The sequence below is a fragment of the Microtus oregoni genome, unplaced genomic scaffold, assembly GCF_018167655.1.
Source record: "Microtus oregoni isolate MIOR12 unplaced genomic scaffold, Mior012 000019F_ref0000042, whole genome shotgun sequence".
Classification (NCBI taxonomy): Eukaryota; Metazoa; Chordata; class Mammalia; order Rodentia; family Cricetidae; genus Microtus; species Microtus oregoni.
In genome coordinates, this window is record NW_024543078.1 from 6,738,804 (window position 1) to 6,762,438 (window position 23,635).

Here is a 23,635-nt window from a genome sequence, read left to right on the forward strand (position 1 = left end):
AAATGTCCCAGGGACAGAACTTGGGCTAACAGAGTTGTTTCTTCACCTGTAGTGCCATGTGCTTCTTTCACTATCCATCTCTTTCATGTGCACCACTGTGCAGTGAGCCCATAGCCTGCCACAGCACGCTCTAGTCTGAGAGCTGTGGCCAGAGAGTCTCTAGGAACTCTCCTCCTGTATTTAGTTGATGGCTTTTGTTGGCAGGCCGTGTTGAAATCTCCCTGGTGCTACAATTCATAGCCATACCACTGAGAGCTGAGGGATGACTGAATTTTTATATACATAACTAGTCCGACAGGAATCCTGCCTGCCATGTAGAAAATAGCCAGAAAGTTTATCTGTTAGTATTATTATTAAGTGAGATAAGATTGCTTTTCTATGACGAGCAGTTTGTCTTTAAACTTCATAATTCTGTCACCTCTTTTTTGGTACATAGAACTATAAAAAATCTTTTTACATTATTAGACATTGATTTTAACAAATATCAAGCAAGATGCATATGAAATTTACAAACTAGCTCTAAATTCAGGTGGAAAGGTTATCTCAATCTATAAGGGAAAGAACTACCATTTAAAGTAAATGTCCTTCACCTCTCTCTATTGTTTCTATATGAGACTTTTTTATACTTCGTGCATGTTCTCCTTTCAGATATATTTTGTCTCATGTTCAAATAATCTTAACTATCATGTAAATGCTATGAGAATGTTTTCACACCCCAACTTTGTTCTCAATGTTATTTCTAATGAATGAAGTGTGAGTTTATTATACCAAAATAATCAAAAGAATCTCAAGATCTATGAATCAATTCTGAGCTTCCAGAAAGCTATTATTAATTGAGCTAAAACTGGGGTATACTGAAAGATGGGGGCATTTTAGCTACAGAATTTACCACTTCAAGTGTGGAGGGAAAAACAAATGGAAAATATAGTTTGGGGCTAGGAGGGAAAGGGTAAATCAAGAGTTAACTGAGAAAAGATTAGTTCTTCAGATCCAGAGGAAAGCATGCTATACATGTTGTCTCATACATCAGTAAAGAATGTCTGGTTGTAGTGAGCTTCAAAGGAAATAGTCGGCTGAAGTTCCAGTATAGACAGCCCTAGAAGTATAATGGTGACTGATTCTGACCCTGGGCCTGTGTGAATACAGCATTGGCAGCATCAGAAACAGACTTGTTCAGTTGGAAGCATGCTCTTGGGGTGGTAGGAAAACAAGACACTGATTCTGGTGACAATTCTCACACCATAGACCCTGGTAGTATCTATCTAGACTGTCAACCAAGAACTGTACTGAAACGTATGACAGGAGGTCCTGGTGCAGGTTACAGTCCCAAGAAGGAAACACAGGAAGGAAGATGTTAAGAACAGCCTGAAGCAGAATACAAATGGCTCTGTACACCCCTTTAATGGTTAAAGAAAGAGAGTTGATTAAATTAACCTGGAGATTTCCTGATGAGGTCAGGGCCTCATGTGACACCGAATTTAAAGCAAAATTCAATATATGTGCATTGTCTTTCACAATATATCAGAGCATTTAAAACCACCACTTCATGGCTGTTCATTAGTTTTAGCATCTGAGTTGAGTTATTGCTCTGAATTAGAGATTTATGTACCTAATCTGTTAGATGTATGGTGTGAACAGAACAAAAGAAAAAGAATCATGCAAATAATGTTGCTTTCTGTGGGTTCTCAGTATTGAAACCTTCCATTATAGATTTTCACCTCTACATTTATACCCATCACTGTTCAAAAGTCCAAAGCCAATGGCCATCTTTCATTTTAAGATTGATTTTTCTTTTAAATTATGAGTGTAGGTGTGGTGGGTCAGTTTATTTTATATATAAGCACAGTGTGACAGAAGACAGAGTTGGATGTGCTGATGCTGGGAACCAAGCTCCAGTCCTGGACAGGAACAGTGTATACTCCTAACTGCTGAGCCATCTCTCCAGCCTTAAAAAGATGCCATGGAAATCCCCTGTGTGGGGCACTCTCTTTTCAACTGATTTTACACTGTTCTCCCTAGAATCTTCTGTGAGTGAGGGTTTAGCCTAAATGTCCCTTCCGATTGTCCTCATGTAGAGTATGCAATCACACCTTAACTCTACCAATATTGGTATCAACTACAGTTTATTGGTATCTGTTCCATACCACCCACTTTAACTGCACTCAGATGTGTCTTCTCTGTGAACTACTTACATGTCACATCCTTCTGCTCCAGTTTCTGCTTTGAAGACCTATTATAAACCTCACTAAGCACAATGAACAACATCCTGCAGCCTGATTGTTATGCTCTCTTGAAATGTTCTCCATCAAACCAGTCAGTCCACTGCTTTTTAATTCATCACTCTGCTCATTTCATTGTCAGAGAGTTTGCCAGGATGTAGGATATGTAACCTCTTAATCAATGTCTGATACAATCCCTCTCACCCTCTGTGGCCTATTGATCCTCTGTATCCCCACCAGAATCACCTACCAAATACTGTTTCCAGTTTCTTAGAATGTCTTACCTGACATTTCCAACTGTTCCATATCCTCTTGTAAGCCAAAGACTTACAGACAACATGATCAGGTCTACAGCAGCAAGAGACCCATATCTTGGAATCAATTCTCTGCCTTAGTTATTTTTCTCAACAATGCAAACAAATACCTGGTGAAAGCCTCTTAAAGATGGAAGGACATAGTCTAGTTCATGGTTAGAAGGGTTCCATGGGTATCCAAACTGTTGACAATGTGTAATGACACCATGAATACCAATGTATTGGACCACATTCATATTTCATGACAATGCCTGAGACACTCCTGGGTCATCCTATGGTAGTGGGAATGGCTCTCAGATGCAGTGGCCGTAGCTTGGGATGCTTGATCAAATCTCACTAAATCAGGTACCAGAAGGAGATGAAGAAAGTAGGAAGAGCTAAAAGGATGGAGAAGGAGAGAGAGCAAGAGAGAAATCAGAGATCAAAAACAAGGTCAGAAAGATGCTCATGCTATTTTAACTTAAGGCCTGTCACCCAGTGTTCCATTCCCTCACCTAGGTTCCACAGCCTTAACTCTGCCACAAGCTGGGCACAAGGTGTTCAAGTAGAGAAGCTACTGTAGGCATCATATTGAAGCAGAGCAAGAAATTTCATTTGAAAACCTGTCGCTATTTGTATGGGGGGAGTGTATTATAAGACCAATGTGGGAAATGGTAACAAGAGCCATAGGTAAAAATATTCATTTCCCTTTGCCCTCAGGAATCACAGATGAAAGCAATGAAAGAGACCGTACAACTCTGTTTGACATCTGTTTTCCGTGATCAGCCTCCTCCTCTCAGTCTCTTCCCATCAAATCCATCACAGACATTGCATCCACCCAGGACTATTGCTTCCAAGATTCCAGATTCGAGGACAAAAAGCGAGGTACATTTTTTTTCCATGTGTTAGCAGTGATGACTATTAGTGTATGGTTTTAAAACTTCATTGTGTATACTCAACACACTGGGCCCATGTAGGACAACCAATTCACAGAATGGTTATTAGGCAGCTCTCAGTAAAGAGTAGTTCAGTCTGCAGTTCCCATGACCACACAGGGAAGGCTGTCAGAAAGCAATAGTTTATTATCAAAAAGCTTGGTTCATAATCAGGAAATTTTAATTGTTTTCATTACAACAACAAAAAATAGAAAAAAAGAGTCATTATTAATTTAAAACAAGTATTTACATTACATTCTCATAAACAGCACAGCTAGGAGCCTTCTTTGGAGGCTTAAGCTACATCATCACAGAATACGTGCATTAAAAGTAAGTATATCTCTTTCAGTCCATGAGAATCATTTTACAGTATGTGAAAAATTCTAACTTGAAGGAATTCGCCACATAGTTTGTCAGTTAGATCATTTTGTATTGGCTTCCATTCGTTCTTTTTTATTTATATCTTAAGGAATTTTAATGTGCCTCCATGTTTCAGAGCAACTGATTTGAAAGTTGTCTTAACAAACTTTCCAACAATCGATTACCATCAGAGGTTCAGTGGCTTCCTCCCCACTTTGTTTTGATCTATACAGAAACAGCTTGGTGTGGTCTATATGTAAATAAACTCAGACAGCCTGAAAGCGCTTTTGGAGAAAAGCTGTGCTCTTAAAGGAGCATCTCCCCTTGTCGTTTGCAGTTAGGATGTATGCTATGCACAGCAGCCTGACTTAGACATGCAAGGCTGTACAGGTAAGGTCTATGGCTTGAGCAACAGGGATAGAGCATGAGCACTGTGTTGTACTGCAGATGAGCTCAGTTCCTGTCTATTTTTTATTCTCCTTACTCTAGCATTACTACTTGTGATTGTGGGCATAAAAGATCTATTAGTTTATGTAATCTCATGATATATTAACATATTGTCCTGTAAGAAATTCATGAAATTGTATTTACAACGCTTCTTTTTATCACCTTTGCTCTTATTGTGTGTTGAAGAATACGTATAATTTCATAGTAACTTTTTTCCATACATTTTTCCTGTTCTACTTGTGAAAATTTTAGGTTCAAAATATTGGATTATTTATATCCCAAACAATACAAGCACATGAAACTGTACTGTTCTATGTTCATCATCAAATTTCTTAAAATAGCAAAAAACACACTCCCCACAAAATCTAATACTGATGAGTAAGCCATGGCCTCTTTCCTCTAGTATTATGTCTGTAACAGACACAAATATCATCTAAAACTGGTGGCTTCCAGCCAAGTATCCCTCCAGTCTGGGAGCATGTGACTTTTGTCTCCAACTCAAACTATATTGCTTAAATGAATTATTAGAACTAAGTTTTTATGACCTTAGATATATTAAGGAAATTACTAAGGGTTACTTTTATTGATTTTTCTAGGACTAAATTTATTTCCTGTCATTGAAATTAATAAATATTTATTATCTTTCATGGTTTATCACAGAACAGAGCAAGGAGGATTTAGACAAGCAGTATTCATATTGCTTATTTTTCAAAAACCAAAAATAAAAAATTCAATTGTTTAAGATGAGTTTCAATAAATCTAGGGTAATGTAATATGGAGTACTGTGTTTTAGAGATTAGCATTAAAAGCTTGTCTAATGTTTATGTTTCATCTGTGTTCTTTGTCTTTTTAATAGTGGCAGAAATTGTGTTTTATGGGCGCTCAGGGCATAATCTCTACCCAGGCCCCAGCAGATAATATTGTTCTTAGTCCTGAATCATATAACATGGTGTAGTGTGTATAAGAAAATCAAGCTCATCAGTCACGAACGACTCTTCCTCTATAAAAGAAAAATAACATGCTTTGTGTATGAAGGCAGAGATTGAACACAGGGCCGTGAACAACCTAGGCAACATTCTCCCATTGATCTACAGTCTCAATCCACACATTGTTTGTTTGTTGTTTATTTTTTTTTCAGGCAAGCCTCGAACAAAAGGCTTAAATTAGAACATTGAACTGATTAACTATTAGAGAGAGTTTGTTGTAGCCCACGAAGACGTGCCTAAAGTCACTCTGCTCTGTCACTTTGGAATCCTGTCCTCTTGGAAGGTCTGAAACAGCTATAGCAATACGAGCAGTTAAAATAAGGTTCTGTTTTCCATTCTGCTGCATCAGTTTTCATTGAAAAATAATGTACAAAATGATGTCTTTCGTTTTCATGTTTCCATACATGTAAGTCTTTGTACATTGTTAAATAATCACATATTATAACCTTCCTTTCCCCTTCCCTCCTCCTGGTAGTCATCCTTCTCCATATCGCCTTTACCCATTTATCTCTATATTTATAGTTTTAATCTATATATCTGTATCATTATCTATCTATCTGTCTGCCAACACCAATCTATTATCTATAAGACATCTATCTATCATCTATCTAATCTATCACATAATACTCCATCCAATATCTATACAATATTTAAGGGGACAGTTGCTATTTTTTCTTGCTGGGTCTGGCTTATATTGTTTAACACAATGAGATACAACTTCACACATTTTCCTGATGATAATATAATCCTGTTTTCTGTGTCTCAGTGACCCTCATTGTGTTTAGGTACCACGTATTCTTTTAATGTTCATCTGTTGATTGGCATTTAATTTGGTTTCATGTCCTGGCTATGATGATTAGTTCCATAATTGAATGTGTTGCTCATGTATCCCTGTAGTATGTGGACATCATGCATGCATCTCTGTGGTATTTAGATACAGAGTACTTGGGGCATATACCAGAAGAGTTATGCCGGCTTCAACTGCTTGAGAAATTTTCATTACTATCTTCACACATTGACTGCAAATATCATAATTCCCACCATCAAGGAATAAATGTTCTTTCTTCATATTCTTACCAGCGTTGGTTGTTTAAGTCCTGGATTATAGTTGTTTTGACTGAGATGGACTCTGTATCTACCTTTAAAAATATTTGAAACATGAGTACCTCTTTCTTTTCTGTTTGATTCATCTGTTTGTTTATTTTTGAGGATTAATTTGTTGGATTGTTTATATATTCTAGATTTTAATCCCGTGTTAAATAGATATCTATCCAGGACTTTCTCTCATTCTGTCAGGTATCTTATCTCCCTGTTGATTGCTTTCTTTGCTGAACAGAAACACTTCTATTTCATGCAGTTGTCAAGAATCTGTCTTGAAATGTTTTCCCATGACAGGTTTGAAGCATTAAGTCTTACATTAAACTTATTGTTCCATTTGGATAACTTTGTACAGGGCTAGAGAAGGGACCTAGCCTCGTTCTTGTTCATGCTAATATCTGTTTTTCTCAGCACAAGGTTCGAAAAGGCTGATTTTTCTGTAATGTGTACTTTTTGATATCTTTATTGGAAACAAACTGCTTGTCACTGTATGGATTTATTTTCAGGCCTTCAATTCCCTTTCATTGTTCCACTCTCCTGTTTTGGTGCCAGTGCTGTGCTGATTTCGTTAATATATAGTTCTGCAGAACAGTTTGAATAGGTCGTGTTTATCTTTAGTATTTCTTCTTTTGCTCAGCATTGTGTGAGCTATTTGGAATCACCCATCCTTGTGTGTTAATGGGAGCATTTCCCCTAGTTTTGGCATCAAGTTTTCATCAGGGTTGCCTCGACCCATCAGTCACTTTCAGTTTCAGTAACCTTGCCATTGAAACAGTGTTAGTTCTGCTGATCCTGGACTGTGGGGCACTCTGCGTCCTCCAGTGCCCTCCTCCATTCTTCCTTCAGGCTCTCGGTTCCCATTTCAGAGTTCTTCCCTCTTGGCTGTATCTATGCCTTGCTATTTTATTTTTCTCTTGAAACGTTTATGGATGTGATTTTCTTCCCAATTTTTTTTTCTGCTTTTGAAATCTTCTTCGGCAGTGTTTTGTGGGGCTCTCTATGGAATCTGTGAGGCATATCTAAAATAACCATTTAAGCCTGCATGGAGAAAAAAGACAAAAATAGTTCAAATGGTAACATTTGATATTATTTTATTCTTCCTAGAAGGTTCATGATCTAATCCTTCTGCTTCTACCCAAGCACATTAGGATGTGTGTGCTGTATGTGCACACATTGTGTACCTGTGTTATATATGTTTACATACTGTATGTGCACACATTGTGTACCTGTGTTATATATGTTTAGATACTGTATGTGCACACATTGTGTACCTGTGTTATATATGTTTACATACTGTATGTGCACACATTGTGTACCTGTGTTATATATGTTTACATATTGTATGTGCACACATTGTGTACCTGTGTTATATATGTTTACATACTGTAGGTGCACACATTGTGTACCTGTGTTATATATGTTTACATATTGTATGTGCACATATTGTGTACCTGTGTTATATATGTTTACATACTGTAGGTGCACACATTGTGTACCTGTGTTATATATGTTTACATACTGTATGTGCACACATTGTGTACCTGTGTTATATATGTTTACATACTGTATGTGCACACATTGTGTACCTGTGTTATATATGTTTAGATACTGTATGTGCACACATTGTGTACCTGTGTTATATATGTTTACATATTACATGTGCACACATTGTGTACCTGTGTTATATATGTTTACATACTGTAGGTGCACACATTGTGTACCTGTGTTATATATGTTTACATAGTGTATGTGCACACATTGTGTACCTGTGTTATATATGTTTACATACTGTATGTGCACACATTGTGTACCTGTGTTATATATGTTTACATATTACATGTGCACACATTGTGTACCTGTGTTATATATGTTTACATACTGTATGTGCAACATTGTGTACATGTGTTATATATGTTTACATACTATATGTGCACACATTGTGTACCTGTGTTATATATGCTTACATATTACATGTGCACACATTGTGTACCTGTGTTATATATGTTTACATACTGTATGTGCACACATTGTGTACCTGTGTTATATATGTTTACATATTACATATGCATACATTGTGTACCTGTGTTATATATGTTTACATACTGTATGTGCACACATTGTGTACCTGTGTTATATATGTTTACATACTGTATGTGCACACATTGTGTACATGTGTTATATATATTTACATATTGTATGTGCACACATTGTGTACATGTGTTATATATGTTTACATATTTTAAAGTCACATGTTTGTTTCACTACTACAGGCTTGTAAGTTTACTGGAGAAAATTTGTAAAATAATTCAAATGCTTTCTCCTCATTTTGTACTTATCTCCTTGGCTACTATAGCATGCCTGTTCTGTGAGCCATCAGCCCCACAGCTCATGCCCACTCTACAATATTCTTGTCACCTGTATGGTAGCATGCCTGTTCTGTGAGCCACGCCCACTCTACAATGTTCCTGTCATCTGTATGGTAGCATGTCTGCTCTACCATAATCCTTCCACTGGTGTTTCTCCTAAGCAGATGCAGTTATATTTTCTTACTCTGCATTATTGCATCCTCCGCCGTTGTTAATATGATTCTCTCTGATGTGAAAGCTTGTTGTTAGCCTTCTCAGGAGGATGTTTTTATGGCATCCCTGCTGTGACAGCAGAGATCGAGTGGCTCCCACCATGGTCTGTCTTGTCCTCAGGAAGGTGACTAAGTTTACCTTCTTGACTAGCCTGGCATGGCGTTTTCAGAGAATTAACTTGAAATGGAATTTAACGTGTGTCTATTTTCTTACTCGACAAAGAAAATATGCTTCATTCAACTAGATTGCTTTGTACACATATATGATGAGTGTGCTAGACTCTCTAGACAGCATTTGAAGCTACATGGATTTGCATGGGGCAGATCACCAAGTCCTGTATGGTTTTAATTTTTAAATTTAATTTTAGTGTTTAGAATCCCATGATCTGAATGTCTTTGATTAAAGATAAAGATTAAGGTTATTATTATTGGTTCCAAATGTGTCCGGGAGAATGATGTTTTTGTGATCTCTAGCCATTTGCTTTGTAGATAACAGTGTTTGAATAGAACGGCAAGTGCAAAAGTGTAAACTAGGAAATATCACTTCCATTTTGTACAAAGTAAACACACTGGAGTGAGAAGAAACAAAGCATGGGAGCTGATTTCTTTATTCTTGTAACAAGTCATGGCACCTTAGCTAGGGTATAAAAATGGCAATTGGACTCCAGGTATGCTGATTAAGAAAACTTGTGTATACTCGCCATTAAAGATGTTGCTGACCTCTTGATATCAGTAGAAGGTGTACAGAGATGAGACCAAGGTGGCTCTCAGAGTTTGCATCCACAGATGGTATAAACCGTAACAGAGAACTTTAAATTAAAGCCAACCGGCATGTTTCCCATATGCTACTAAATGATGAAAATAGCTACGTTTTTTATAATATTAGGTTTTTCAGGTCTGTGCACAAAAACACAAGGAAAGCCACCACCAAGTTTGTAAAGCTGTTGTGGAAATAGAGTAAAAAGATTCACCATTTAGTAGTATGGATCCCTGGGAATATGGGCAATAGAAACATGGAGTAAAAGCATGAACTAAAAAGCCCTGGGAGTGGTCGCTGCCATTAAAAGCATTCACTGCTCTTGCAGAGGACCTGAATTCAGTCTGGAGAAGTCATGTCAGATAGCCCACAAGCAATTTTAGCTCCATAGAATTTTACCTTAACACAAAAGAAACGTTCACAAAAATAAAAGATACAACAAATACTCAATCAAGTTCTTAGCAAGGTCTCACTCATTTTTCAAAATAGCTATTAACTATCTCAAAATAGTTCCTCAACTGTCCCACTGTGAGGACACAATGTATTGACTCACAAAATGGTAACATTACTTTTAGCAAGACAGTGAAGCAAAACCAAGAAAATTCCTTTATCACCAGAGGTCACCATAGCAATGCTATAAACAGAAACAAATAAATGAAACACATATATACTAGACCAGGAAAATGCTGAAATTGTGTTAAGGGGACCCATGTTTTAATCCACCCCAGAATATGTAATTTTGTTGATCCTGACCTTTCTGAATAGAGCTCACACTATCTTTGTGTCGGCCATATTTACATTGGTGAAAGTCACAGTCCTGAGAGCTCCACAAATGCAAGAAAATGGCATGCTAACTTATAAACCCTAATTCTTTATTGATTCGTTGGAAATTTCACATCATGCACTCTAATCCCACTCACCTCCCAGTCCATCCATATCCACCTCTCACCGCCGCAGAATGCCCCCCAAATTAATTAGAAATAAAATAAACAACAAAAAGAAGACCTTGTTCATCTTTCGAACACCCCTTCATTTATCCTAGTAGCATAGGGAGCTGCAGTGTATCAGGTAGTATATACCCCCCTTGTCCAATCAACCCCACCCACAAAATGCCCATTGCAAGGACTTATTTGTCTGGCTCAAGGCCTCTGGTTTCTGGCACATCATCATCACTGGGCCCTCACTGAAACTCCTCTCAAGTATCTTGTTGCTCCGAGTCATGGAGATCTTGTGGTCTTCAGTCCAAAGGACCAGTCCTCTCATGCACTCCAGCAGGTCACAGATGAGCAGCTGCTAGGGTGGACAGCCCACGATCCAGAATATGGATCTGGGTGTTAAGTCTCTGATCAGGTCAGTTGGGCCACTAGGACTATCTACCTCAGACCCAGAAGCAGAGCTAGCTCTCCTCCTACACCAATGCCATTAGGTTAATTCTCCCATGCTTGTGGTAAGGGACATGGCCATCTCACCCAAGTGCCAGGGTCAGCTTTTCCATGGGGGATGATGGGAGAGTGTCTCCAGCTCTCCTACTACAATGTCCAGTGAGGGGCAGGGCCAACTGTCTCAGAGCCAGTGAGAGTCGGGGCTGGTACAGCAAGGCCCTTGGATTTCAATACGGACAAGCTATTTTTTTTTTATTACCAAAGTCATTTATGCTCCAGGGATCTAAACAGGAGTTTCCTGGAATCTGAGCAAAACTAGCATACTTCTTGGTGCTCAGAGTCTTAGTAAATACGGGCTTTTAAGTACCTTCCTATCTGCCAAAAGTCTTTGGCAAAGAGGTTCTTAAGAATAATCAGTATGGTGCACCTGCAAACATCACATACCAAGTTTCTCATACTGGATCATATTGTCAAATTACTAGGTGTTTCAAAGATGCCCAGTTTGACTATTAACACTCTAGATTCCAATGTAATCCTGGACACAAGAGAGTTTGGGAGTCACTTGAAATACCTAAAATACAATCGAGACTGAAAGTAAATAAAATATGGCCTATGGACTTAAGAAAGAATTCAATCTCAATATAAGCACGTACCTTCTTCTACTCCACTGCTGATAGAAGAGATTTCTTATATGACCCCGTCGAAGTGGTATGCCTTAGACATTTTTCTTTCTATGTGATATGCTCATTAGTTAGCTTGCATGCAGACATATGTAATACATCCACACCTACTATGAGGATAAAAATGAAGAAATAAACATACATATTTTATGAAAAACATCAAAATTATATAAGATACATGAGAAAATTTATTTTCCCTCTCTTTTTTATTGGTTTTTATTGAGCTCTACATTTTTCTCTGTTTCCCTTCTTGCCTCTCCCCTACCCTTCAACCCTCTCCCAAGGTCCCCATGCTCCAAAATTACTCAGTAGAAAAAGACAAGATTTCCTGAAAAAAATTATTTATAATATATTTTGAGCATGTGAGGTCATAATGCCTTGTTTGATGACTGCCCCAATCTGTCCCTACTCTGTCAATTAATATATGATGGTATGTATCACATGTTACAATCAAAACATATATATTGGGATTCTGGGCATAGCTTAGTGGTAGAGAACATGCCTAGAATTTTCAAAACCATGTGTTTAGTCCACAATACCACAAAAAGATGGTTATATAAATGCATATATAAAAATAAATAAAAATGTGTGCAGAGAATAAATTATAAAATATGTATTTGAAACAGGGAGTATAAGGTGAGACCTCTGTGTTGCCTTGTTTGTGACACAGATGCAGAGGTGTGCTGTTCAGAGTGGTACAGGTTTAAATCTTCATAAATATTCTTTCTTGGTAGAAAAGTTGAGGAAGGTATGGATCATGACGATTTGGGAATCTTGAAATATTTCAGAGTTTGTTAGCAGCCAAAGCCTAGAAGCCATTTAATTCTTCTAAAATTAAATTGGAACAAAACATTATTGGTGAGAATATTGCCTTCAGTACTTCTCAGAAGTCAGGTAATATTCAGAGAAAAATCCTGTTACCATGTGCAAAGGAGACAGTGTCTCCTTTACTTTCTATTTCCACCAATATTTCTGACATTTTCTTCCTTTTCAGTTTGTTTATTATCTGATAATTTTATTCAGGTGTAAAATGTTTTATGATCATATCCACCCTTTGTCTTCATTGTGTATATATGTACACACAATACTTTTCCCAATAGTTTTTCATAACACATGATTTCCCTCTTTATCCTGATTTAATCTTCAAATGTCTTGGCATCTTACAATAGAAAAATGATAGTAGATACTAATAGACAAAGCAATGAAGTGGGGCATTCTTGATGAAAAGTACTTAGAACTGAATCGTTTCTGTCTGTAATTTTTATGTTTTAAGACTATAACGAAAAGCAATCTACTGTGAAGAAATACAAACAAATTCAGTTAAATGGCAGTAAAAATGATAATAGCATATGGGGGTATCAGGGTGATGAAAAAGGAGATGGTAAAAGGAGTGAGTAACATCAAAATACATCATACTCAGGTATAAAAATGGAAAGGAAAGCTTGTTTTGTAGAAGTAATATATACTAGTGAAATGCATTGGTAGAGTATACATCAGTAGACCAGTATACATCAGTAGACCAGTATACATCAGTAGACCAGTTTACATCAGTAGACCAGTATACATCAGTATACATCAGTAGACCAGTATCTCACAGTTAGTTTGGAAACATTGGATTATCTAATAAAATTAAAAGGTGCTGGAGAGATGTCTTAGAAGCTAAAAGCAATTGCTATGCAAGCAGGAGAATCTAAATCTGAATCCCTAGGTAACATAAAAAACTAGGAATGGCTACATATGTTTATAACATCATACTCTTGGAGTCAAAATGGGATAATCGATGCTGCTATTTGGTGCCAGCCTTGGTGTGGGAGGTCCTTCTGTATATGTATTGCTTTTATTGGTTACTGAATAAGGAAATTATCTGCCTATAATAGGGCAGAATAGAGCTGGGGAGGGGGAGAACTAAGCTGAATGCTGGGAGAAAGAAGGCAGAGTCACAAGATGCCGTGTAACCGCCAGAGGAAAAAGATGCTAGATGCTAGCTGGAACTTTGCTGGTAGGCCATGAGCCTCATGGTAAAATACAAAATATTAGAAATTGGTTAATTTAAGATGTAAGAGTTATCCAGAAATATGATTAAGCTATTGGCCAAGCAATGATTTAAATAATATAGTTTCTGAGTGATTATTTCTGGAGACTGGGCTGCCAGGAAACAAATGGTCTTCCAACTACACAGCCTAGCTCCAGCTTCATAAGAGACTGAGTCTCAGATGAGGAAGGTTAGAAGTAATAGAATAGAGCATCCCGTGTTCTGTTCTGGTCTCCACAGGTGTGCATACATCCCTCCTGCCACATGCACCTATACCACACACATTCTCTGCACTCACGCATATACAAGGCATAAAAATAAACAGAAAGTAATCTAAAATAAATAAGAGTATTGAAAGTGCTCACTGTTATGTAGAGTATGGATTTCACTAAAGCAGTGTGTGAACACGATGATAGTGTTAAGGTGCCTTGAAAAGCACAGTATCACACCAATTGTTACAGCATTATGTATTAATTAATTCATTTTTTATTCACTGCATAGCACAAGGTATTTAGCAAGGCTCTTCATAACTTAGAATACCACCATTTCAATAAAAGCAATAGATGAATGATTATTGTGTTTCTTCCAAATTAAAATTTTCATGAATATCGGTACCAGAAACAAATAAAATTAAATTCATAAGAGTGTGGAATCAAACCATGTTTCTGTTTCCTTTCTTTATTGTTAATTTTATATCTTCAAAAAACTGTTCTACAAAAAAAGCTTTGCCTAATAAAACTATGGAAGAAGATTCTTTCCATATAGATCAAATGGAAAGTCATTTTATCCTATTATTTATACATTCAATAATGCTAACTTTTGAGCTGAAGTGAGATGATATCAACAACTGAGGGTACAAACATTTCACTGACTAGAATCATCTGTGCTTTGTTACCCTATGTCCACAATCTCAACTCAGAATGTAGTTTTATCTATCCAGAGAGGTGTGAGGAATCACTTGGTTTTGTGGTTTGCTGGTCATCTGTCCACGAAGACAAAGGGGCAGAAGCAATGAAGAGATTTATGCATGGCCTGTGAACTTGATGGAAACAGCTGTCTGGGAAGCAGACTTCAGGGAATCAGCTCAACTTTAGAGTATATGAAATATACAGGATGGGGGGGGGGTCCTGGGAACAAAGCCTAATTTGCATTAAACGGCATGGTCCTACTATAAGTCTCCTAGTATAAGTCTTAGTTATCATATGTTCAGCAGGAGTGCCTTCTAGCAGGAATCAGTGCCAAGGGTCAACCTAAAGATAAATTTGGCACCTGGCTTAGAGACAGTTTTTAGATAAAGTCAGTCCCCCAGCCCCAGGTAGTCAGCAGGATATTTTGTTGGGGAGGGAGGGAGTCTCCATGACACTGAGCTTTTGGAAAAAGCTGCCAGGCCATGATAGACTGTAACCTCGGACCAGCCAGCAAGGCCATCTAACAGAGAGGATAACAAAAATACAGCTTATAAAATTACTTTGCTAATTTAATAATCATTGATGTTCTGTTATGAGACTACATATTTCAGGGGTGAAAGAATTTACTCACTTCTTAGAACTTCTTCACAGCCTCGGGCTATCCCATAGAATAAACATATCAGATTAGCAGCCACATGGCAGTGGCTTATGCCTTTAATTCCGGCACTGGGGAGGCAGAGACAAGCAGCTATCTGTGAGTTCTAGGCCAGCAGAGGTTACAGAGAGTTCCGTAACAGACTCCAAAGCTACACAGAGAAATGCCGTCTCTAAAACAAAACAAAAAATGATTATCAGAATAGCTAGATTATTTTACAGAAAAGCATAATTAAATAGTTGATATTCAGATAATAAAGAAGATTTATAACATTCTCTTTGGAATCACATATTGTTTTCTAAGCCCCTGGCAATGTTCAAAGTATTCATAAAATCTGATTCTGAGACAAAGGCCCTAGACACTCATTATAGAAAGATTATGAAGCTATGTTTTAAGCCATGGTCCCTCAAAACAACACTAGATAGGGACTGAGGACAATTTCAATTTACATGCCCAGAGATCATTTAGCGAGAGGAAGCAATGAACCCATTAGTCTATGTATTAATAAAATGAGTCTGACTATATATATTTCCAAATTTTGTTGTGTTGACATGTTTTTGGCAGAAATATGATTCAGGAAAACTATTAATTGACTTCAATGAGATGGAACTTTTTGGTTTTTGTATTATTGTGGGAGTCAGCAGCTCATGTCCTGAAGTGATAGTTAAGTAAGAGTTACTCTGCCTTGTACACTTACCTGGCTGTGCTGGACTTCCTCTGTCTCCTCTAAGGGCCTTTAAGTTCCTTATGGCTTTAGACGCAATTGAATGCATGTACTTGGAGTTTATCAACTGCTAAAAGTTCTACATAAGATGAATGTCTCACAATCTGAATAAAATTATTGTTTCCCCTTGCACATCCCGCTGTTAATTTGTAAAATTTAAATTCAGTTGCTTCATTCCCTTAATTTATGTTAAACTTGTGTCAAGTCAACCCCTTCCAAATTTCAAAACCTTAAGTGATGGAGAACGTGTATAAGCTGTGTAAATGTTTATTATTTGGGTCAATTGCAAAATGAATGATTAATTAGTAGATGACTGCCAAGATGATGTCTGTTCAACCATTTGACAATTGGATCAGTCTTGAAGACAGACTATAGTAGAATTATTGTTACCGATTGATAGGAATCTATTGGACAAAAAACACAATATAGTATTAATGCACATTTACTGGTATTATCAACTAAGCTAAGTGTTTGCTGAAGTGGAGAAGGGATAGCAGCTACATGGATTTAAGCCAACATTCTCTCAAATCCTTCCAGATATTTTATTTCATCTGTAATATTTTCAACCTGGTTTCAATTACTGGTGAACTTCTACTTATTTCCCATGGGTTCATCTTTGTGTTAGCTTTTTTTTAAAGTTTGACTTCTTTTAAAGTTTCTATTGCACTATAAGACTTTTACTATGCTTATTTGGTATGTGGTATTGTGCCCGTGTAGCTAAATCCACAAGCAAGATCACCACAGACCCAGTGTCCAGTGTAAACACACAGGGGTTTATTGATTATAAGCTCAAGCCCAGACTATCATGTGTGGAGGAGAACAGCCCTGAGCATCTGGGAATGGGATTTTTTTTATATTATAAATTTATATATATATATATATATATATATATATATATATATATATACATATATTTTTTTTAATTGAGAAAGGAGAAAAAAAAAACCAAAAAAACAAAAAACAAGTTTCCACATCCTCCCAGCCTCCCATTTCCCTCCCCCTGCTCCAACCCTTCTCCCCCTCCTCCCACCCTTCTCCCCCTCCCCCCACACCTTTCCCCCTCCCTCTCCAGTCCAAAGAGAAGTCAGGGTTCCCTGCCCTGTGGTAAGTCCTAGGTCCTCCCCCCTCCGTCCATATCTAGGAAGGTGAACATCCAAACTGGCTAGCCTCCCACAAAGCCAGCACATTAAGTAGGATCAAAACCCCGTGCCATTGTCCTTGGCATCTCATCAGCCCTCATTGTTCGCCATGTTCAGAGAGTCCAGTTTTATCCCATGCTTTTTCAGTCACAATCCAGCTGGCCTTGGTGAGCTCCCAGTAGATCAGCTCCACTGTCTCAGTGGGTGGGTGCACCCCTCGTGGTCCCGACTTCTTTGCTCATGTTCTCCCTCCTTCTGCTCCTCATTGGGACCTTGGGAGCTCAGTCCAGTGCTCCCGTGTGGGTCTCTGTCTCTATCTCCATCCATCACCAGATGAAGGTTCTATGATGATATGCAAGATATTCGTCAGTATTGCTATAGGATAGGGTCATTTCAGGTTCCCTATCCTCAGCTGCCCAAGGAACTAACTGGGGACCTCAGCTTGGGCACCTGGGAGCCCCTCTAGGGTCAAGTCTCTTGCCCACCCTAAAGTGGCTCCCTTAACAAAGAATTGTGGTTCCGTGCTCCCAAGTCCAACCTTCCTTTATCCCAATCCTCCTGTTTCCCCAAGCCCCCCCCCCTCCTTCCCTTCTCCCTTTTCTCTCCCCATCTCCTCTTACCCCCATCCCACCCCACCCCCAAGATCCCAATTTTCTCCCCGGCAATTTTGTCTACTTCCCTTAGCCAAGAGGATAACTATATGTTTTTCCTTGGGTTCACCTTCTTACTTAGCTTCTTTAGGTTAACCTATTGTAGACTCCGTGACCCTTATTTATGGCTAGAAACCAATTATGAGTGAGTACATCCCATGATTTTTTTTAAGGGAAAAAAAATCACAATCAGGGCGATACAAGTCTTCATGTTTTAGGATTGGGTAGGGGTATGCATCTTTTAAATTCATTGGTTAAGGTCTGGTATAATATCCAAACACAGGCTATCAATAGTCACAAGGACATCTAGGGCCTGCACATCTAGGGCTGGCCTGCCCTGGTGGGGTCACCCTGACTCGGCCCTGCCAGTTTGCAGCCTTTCTTGGAATTGCTTGTAACTAAGTTCATCCACTGGCTAGACCCTGTCTAAATTGGAATTCTTTCTCAAAATGGAGTTTGTTCTACTCCTCCATCTTTGGAATGTTGCAGCAGGCTTTTCTTTAGGCTACCAACTAGCTCCCAAATCAGGACATAGAGACTTCTTATTAGTTATGAATGCTCAGCCTTTTCTTAGCTCTTATTTTAATCTGTTTTGCTTCATCTATATTTTGCCTCTGGCCTTTTTACCTTTCTTTTTTCTGTATATCTTATTTCTTTGTTTCTCCACGTCCGGCTAGCAACAGCCTGACTTTTGGCCCCAGGTATGTGACTCTCTTTCTCTCTCATTATCTCTTCCTTCTCTCTTCTGTTCAGATTTCTCCTCCTACTTATTCTCCCTACCTGCCAGCCCTGCCTATTCTTCTACTGTGTAGCTATAGGCCATTCAACTTTTTATTAGAACAATCAGGTGCCTTCAGCATGCAAGGTGAAACAAATGCAACACATCTTTACATAATTAAAACAATGCAGCCTAAATACATGCAACATATCTTTCCATTGTTAACAAAGGCAGCATAAACAAATGTAACACATCTTTGCCAAGTTAAAATAATATTACACAACAGAATGCTGCCCTGATTTAAACAGCTAGTCTGTGACTTCCTCGTGAATAAATACGTGAGAAATTTACATTTCATCTCAAACACAGAAAATAGACTTTTATTAGATATACAGTTAGTGATGGGTGATTTGAATTTACTGCTAGGGCTGATGAATTGGAATGTGATAAAAAATTATAAAGCTAAATTTTGTCATCAATTAAATTTAATTAATTAATTTAATTCCCTTTCCTTCTTCCCTCCCTCCTTCCCCCCTCCCTCTCTCTCTCTCTCACACACACACACACACACACACACACACACACACACACACACAGAGAGAGAGAGAGAGAAAGAGAGGGGGGGGAGAAGAAATGGTTGGATTCTGTTCATTATGTTTTTCTTCAGATTACACACAATCAAATGTGACCAGGTGATGAGTTAACTATTTGTCCTGAAATGCCTTAATTGAATATGGAAATGATTATGTTAAATTCCATGAGAAGAGGCATCTAAGTTGTTTTTGCTTACTAATGTATTAAAAAATCCTAGATCAGGAAGTGCCATGCATAGATCAATCAAACATTTGCTGCATGAGTGAGTGTATTAAAAAGAAAAGTGGCAGCCACTGACATTGACATTACCTATTTTATCAAACCTTTTTCAAATTAAATAATATGAATGTATTTCTTCTCTTATAAACTCTAAAATCTTATTTCAAGGTATAATAATGCTTTTAAAACACTATAGCCAATGCACTAGCTTCTGTATTTGATGTCCTTCTTATAGAAATTATTATGTATGTGTCATTACTTTCATGGTTCCTAAATCTTACATCACTCAATATTTTATTCAAATATACATACTCATATTTTCAACATTTTTTCAGAAATATTTTTATCAATCACATTTGAAATATATGACATGATTTAAATCTATAATTTTCTACTGTTTCCGAGGAAATACAATATATTACATGATAGCAAATTAAAGTTTACAGCTAGAAGAATTCTTTATGCTATTGACTGATAATGAATCTGAATCTCTGAAAAACAAGATTCTTGCCAAGAAGTAGAATCTGTTTTCTGGTTTGTTGGCTCTCAATCTGAAACACTATCTTTCCCCTGTCTCTGCTATATTGGCTCATCTAGTCAGAGCACATAGAGAGCATAGGATGGAAGATAAATTAATTCCAGCAGATGTCATCATCGGACTTTCCATTGCTAAGAATGAACATCCTTTGAAAAAAAAAAGAGGAGAGCTAAACAGTGAAGATTTAAACAGTCACTATCCCTTTCCATTTCCTGAGGATTGCTTTGTTTAGGATCTGGGAGAACCTGCTTGGAAAATACATTGGGAAAAAGAACATCAGTCTTTATTTTGTTAGATCCTAGTCTCTTCTTTTGCTTTGGCATGTCCTAGCAATATTAGATACATACATTACATATCAGGACTAGGTATGCATGTATGTATATGTATACATATATGTGTGTATATGATAGTGTTTAGGTTGTGTGTGTGCACATATACAGTCTCTTAATGGATTCACCCTTTACCAGTATGCAAAGCGCGTCTTTCTTTGCCTTTTATTCTGACAACTCAACTGAAGTTAGAGTAGTCCTACTAGCTTTTCCATAAGGAACATATTTTGCAGTTGTTTTATTCCTAATCTGTTTCTCTTTCATGGATATTTCTCCCATTTGTCAATAAAATTTAAGTTTTTTGAATCAATTAAGTTAATATATCTATTGTCACTTCCCACTTCTGTTCTTCATGACAACATCATGTTGTCCTTACTGAGTTGAGCTTCTCATCATGTTGCTGTATGTAAACAAACAGAATTCTTCATTACCAAACTTTTCATTTTTGATTGTAAATTTTAACCATCTATAATTTATTTTCTACTCTCCTTCTCTAAATGGAAACATGCTCCCTTAACAATCCTTTGAATACTACTATATATTTTTGGATTCTTGTATATCTCCTTGATATTTGTGATCCACATAACAGATACCCCTTTTTGATGTCCAATTTTAAAAGTTTGAAAAAAAAGTGTGTTCATTGGCCTACAATGCAGAAATTACATGAAAGGCTAAGGTAGCATATGTTTGGTGGAGTCCCAAGATCATGAAGGGCATTGATGTAGACTGCACAGTCACATGAAGGCATTGTGAGTACGTGGAGCAGGCATAGAAGATGTTTCCAGAACCCTGGTGACATCACTATTTGCAAAAACGGAAAATTCTAGAAGTCTTCTAATTTAGTATTTCACATCAAATTCTTGAAGGCCAAACTACACTTAAGACTGGCTGGTGACTAAATAAACATATAATACACTGAGCCTACGATAAGAAAATATAGTTAAACAACTTTTTTTTTCAAAAACAACAACACAATAGATGAAATTCCCAGATGACTCTCCATGTCCAGGGCCTCAGCAGCTGTGGATTCAATCTATCGCAGACCAATCTCAAGTACTGTTAGAATGTTGACTGTTCTGAACATGTATAGACATGTATTGTGAATTCCTGAACAATACAGTAAATATATAATTTACTTTTGCTAGGGATTGCAAGTCAACTAAAGGTATTTAAGTTTCTGAAGGACAGGTATGCATGGCTCAGTTTATATACACATATGATGATGGTTTATAGGAGGAATCTAAAAATCAGTGGGATTTGGCATCTGGGAGGTTGTGCTGGAATTGGTTCCCATAGATTTTGAGGAAATATATAGAGAAATACCAAGTGATCAGACCTAAAATCATGCACATGTAGGCAACATTGTATGGACTGAGCAAATTGCACTATTAGGTTTGTTTGCTTAAATGAATATTAATAACAGTCATTAAAGCAGAGGAGTCCTTGAATTCAGGAGGAACAAGGAGACCCAGGGAGGGAAGGATAGATAGGGAGTAGTAAGGGAGTGAATGCATTTTAAATGTATTGAAGGAAGTATAGGACAGTCCTGGAAAGGAGGATTGGCTCAGCAGAATCACTAATGGTTACCACAGGACTCAGAGATACCCTGCATGCAACTTTTTATGTCTGACGATGTTTTAAGTGAAGATTTTGGTATTCCTCCTTCGGTTTTTGTCACCACATTTTTCTCCTCTTTTTGAACAGTCTTAATGCATTTAGATTGCTTTTCAAATTTTTGAGATTGCTTGGCCCATTCTGTTTTAAATATAAATATTTTTAAATCATGCATTTTATTACAAAGGATGACTTGACATTCCAAATTTGTGCAATGTACTTTATAAGAAATCTAATATGAAAATTTTTGAAAAAATGTGCTCTTCTCATAGTGCATTAGTTCTTCATAAAAATATTTTTTAAGTTAGAAGCATACTTTAAATTTTTATGCTTCATGGATAAGGGGAATTCTTAACAGTAAACTCAGTATAACAGGAAGATAAGCCTAGATTTTCTCAATGTACCCAAAATAGTGAAGAGGGGCGCAGTCGGGGAAGGGTACTAGTTACATGCAAGATTCCTGGAGTTTCTGTGTTCTTGAACAATTCTTCAGAAGATGAGAGTTGTCCCTTAAAGGTGGAAAAGGCTAGGAAGTATAGTCCAGGCTAGTGCACCCAGCAGCTTCAAGAACATTGATTTTGGAGAAACAAAACCGTCAGGGTTCAGTGATTACTCAACAAGATGAAGCCCTGTCTCTAGCCTAAGAAACCGAGTTTGACCCCCAGAACCTACATGATAGAAGGAAAGAGACAATTCCTGCAAATTGTCCTCTGACCTATAAACATACATACACACACTAAATAAATAAATAACGATACAGAAGAAAATTTGAGAAAAATAATTTACATAATTGTTGCCTAAATTTCTATAAATTTACCTGAAAAGATAAGGTTTCTTATAAATGTCATCCTTCAGATTTCATTATTCTTAATTTGAGAATATGTTACAGTATGGATGCATATTTTATATTACTATGCTTTCCCATAGAAATGCTTCTAAATATTGTGAGCTCCCCATCCTTAGAATCCCCAAATGACCCTCATGCCTGGAAATGTCTTCATGGTGAACCTGGTGAGGAATGGGCTGAAGCCCCACATGAGGACAAACAGAACACCCTGCACTGTCAGCAAAGATGAAAACTGAGCTTGGAATGCAAACTTAACTGGGGGACAGTGAAGGCTAAAGATGCAGGGAAAGGCCAAAAAATACAGAGCACTGAGAGACTGTAACCTGCTATGCATACTCACCCTTCATAATTGGGTAGGACTTCATCATTATTGACAGACTATTTTCTGTCGATATTAGCTGAAAATTGAGTAAAAGCGAGAGTTGTGTTGTTTTTGTTTTAGTTTGGGTTTTTTTTAATACTCAAGTGAGTAGTTTCTGCAGAATTGGTGTGTTTGTTCTTATTTACTAATAACTACATTATACAAATTCCCTAAGAGAATATTTGTATTTCTTTCTCAGTAATTATCTAACTGGCAAGCAATTCAAAGCCAGAATGGTAGGAACCAACAAAGTACTGAGATGTTTTATTATTCTTCAACTTAAATGTATTAGTCAAGAACCATCTTGAAGTAGGAATTCTAGAGGTTATAAGTTAAAATGTGTTAAAGCTACATTCCTAGTGGGGTAACCCAGTGCAGAAGAGAACAACAGTGCGTACATTTTCTGTTGAAATGTAAAAGAAGGACTCGGGTGTTATGTGTCCTAGGGAAGCAGAAGTCTTAAAGCAGCTTGGCAAGAGGTTGGCAGTTTCCTTGGATCATACCACATTCTTTCATCTGAGTACTGAGCCTCACACCTGCAGCTTCTCAAACATGTCACTATGCCCCTTGAA

General features: G+C 37.5%; 1 protein-coding gene across 2 annotated transcripts in view; it reads left to right on the forward strand.

The window, feature by feature from the left end:
• The window catches only part of LOC121459512 (leucine zipper protein 2), a 334,680-nt gene that overhangs the window by 300,123 nt on the left and 10,922 nt on the right, over positions 1-23,635 (forward strand). For both annotated transcript variants that reach the window (XM_041669388.1, XM_041669387.1), the window contains exon 9: positions 3,233-3,397. In XM_041669388.1, the coding sequence (XP_041525322.1) occupies positions 3,233-3,397 (165 nt within the window). The remainder of the gene's footprint in view (positions 1-3,232; positions 3,398-23,635) is intronic.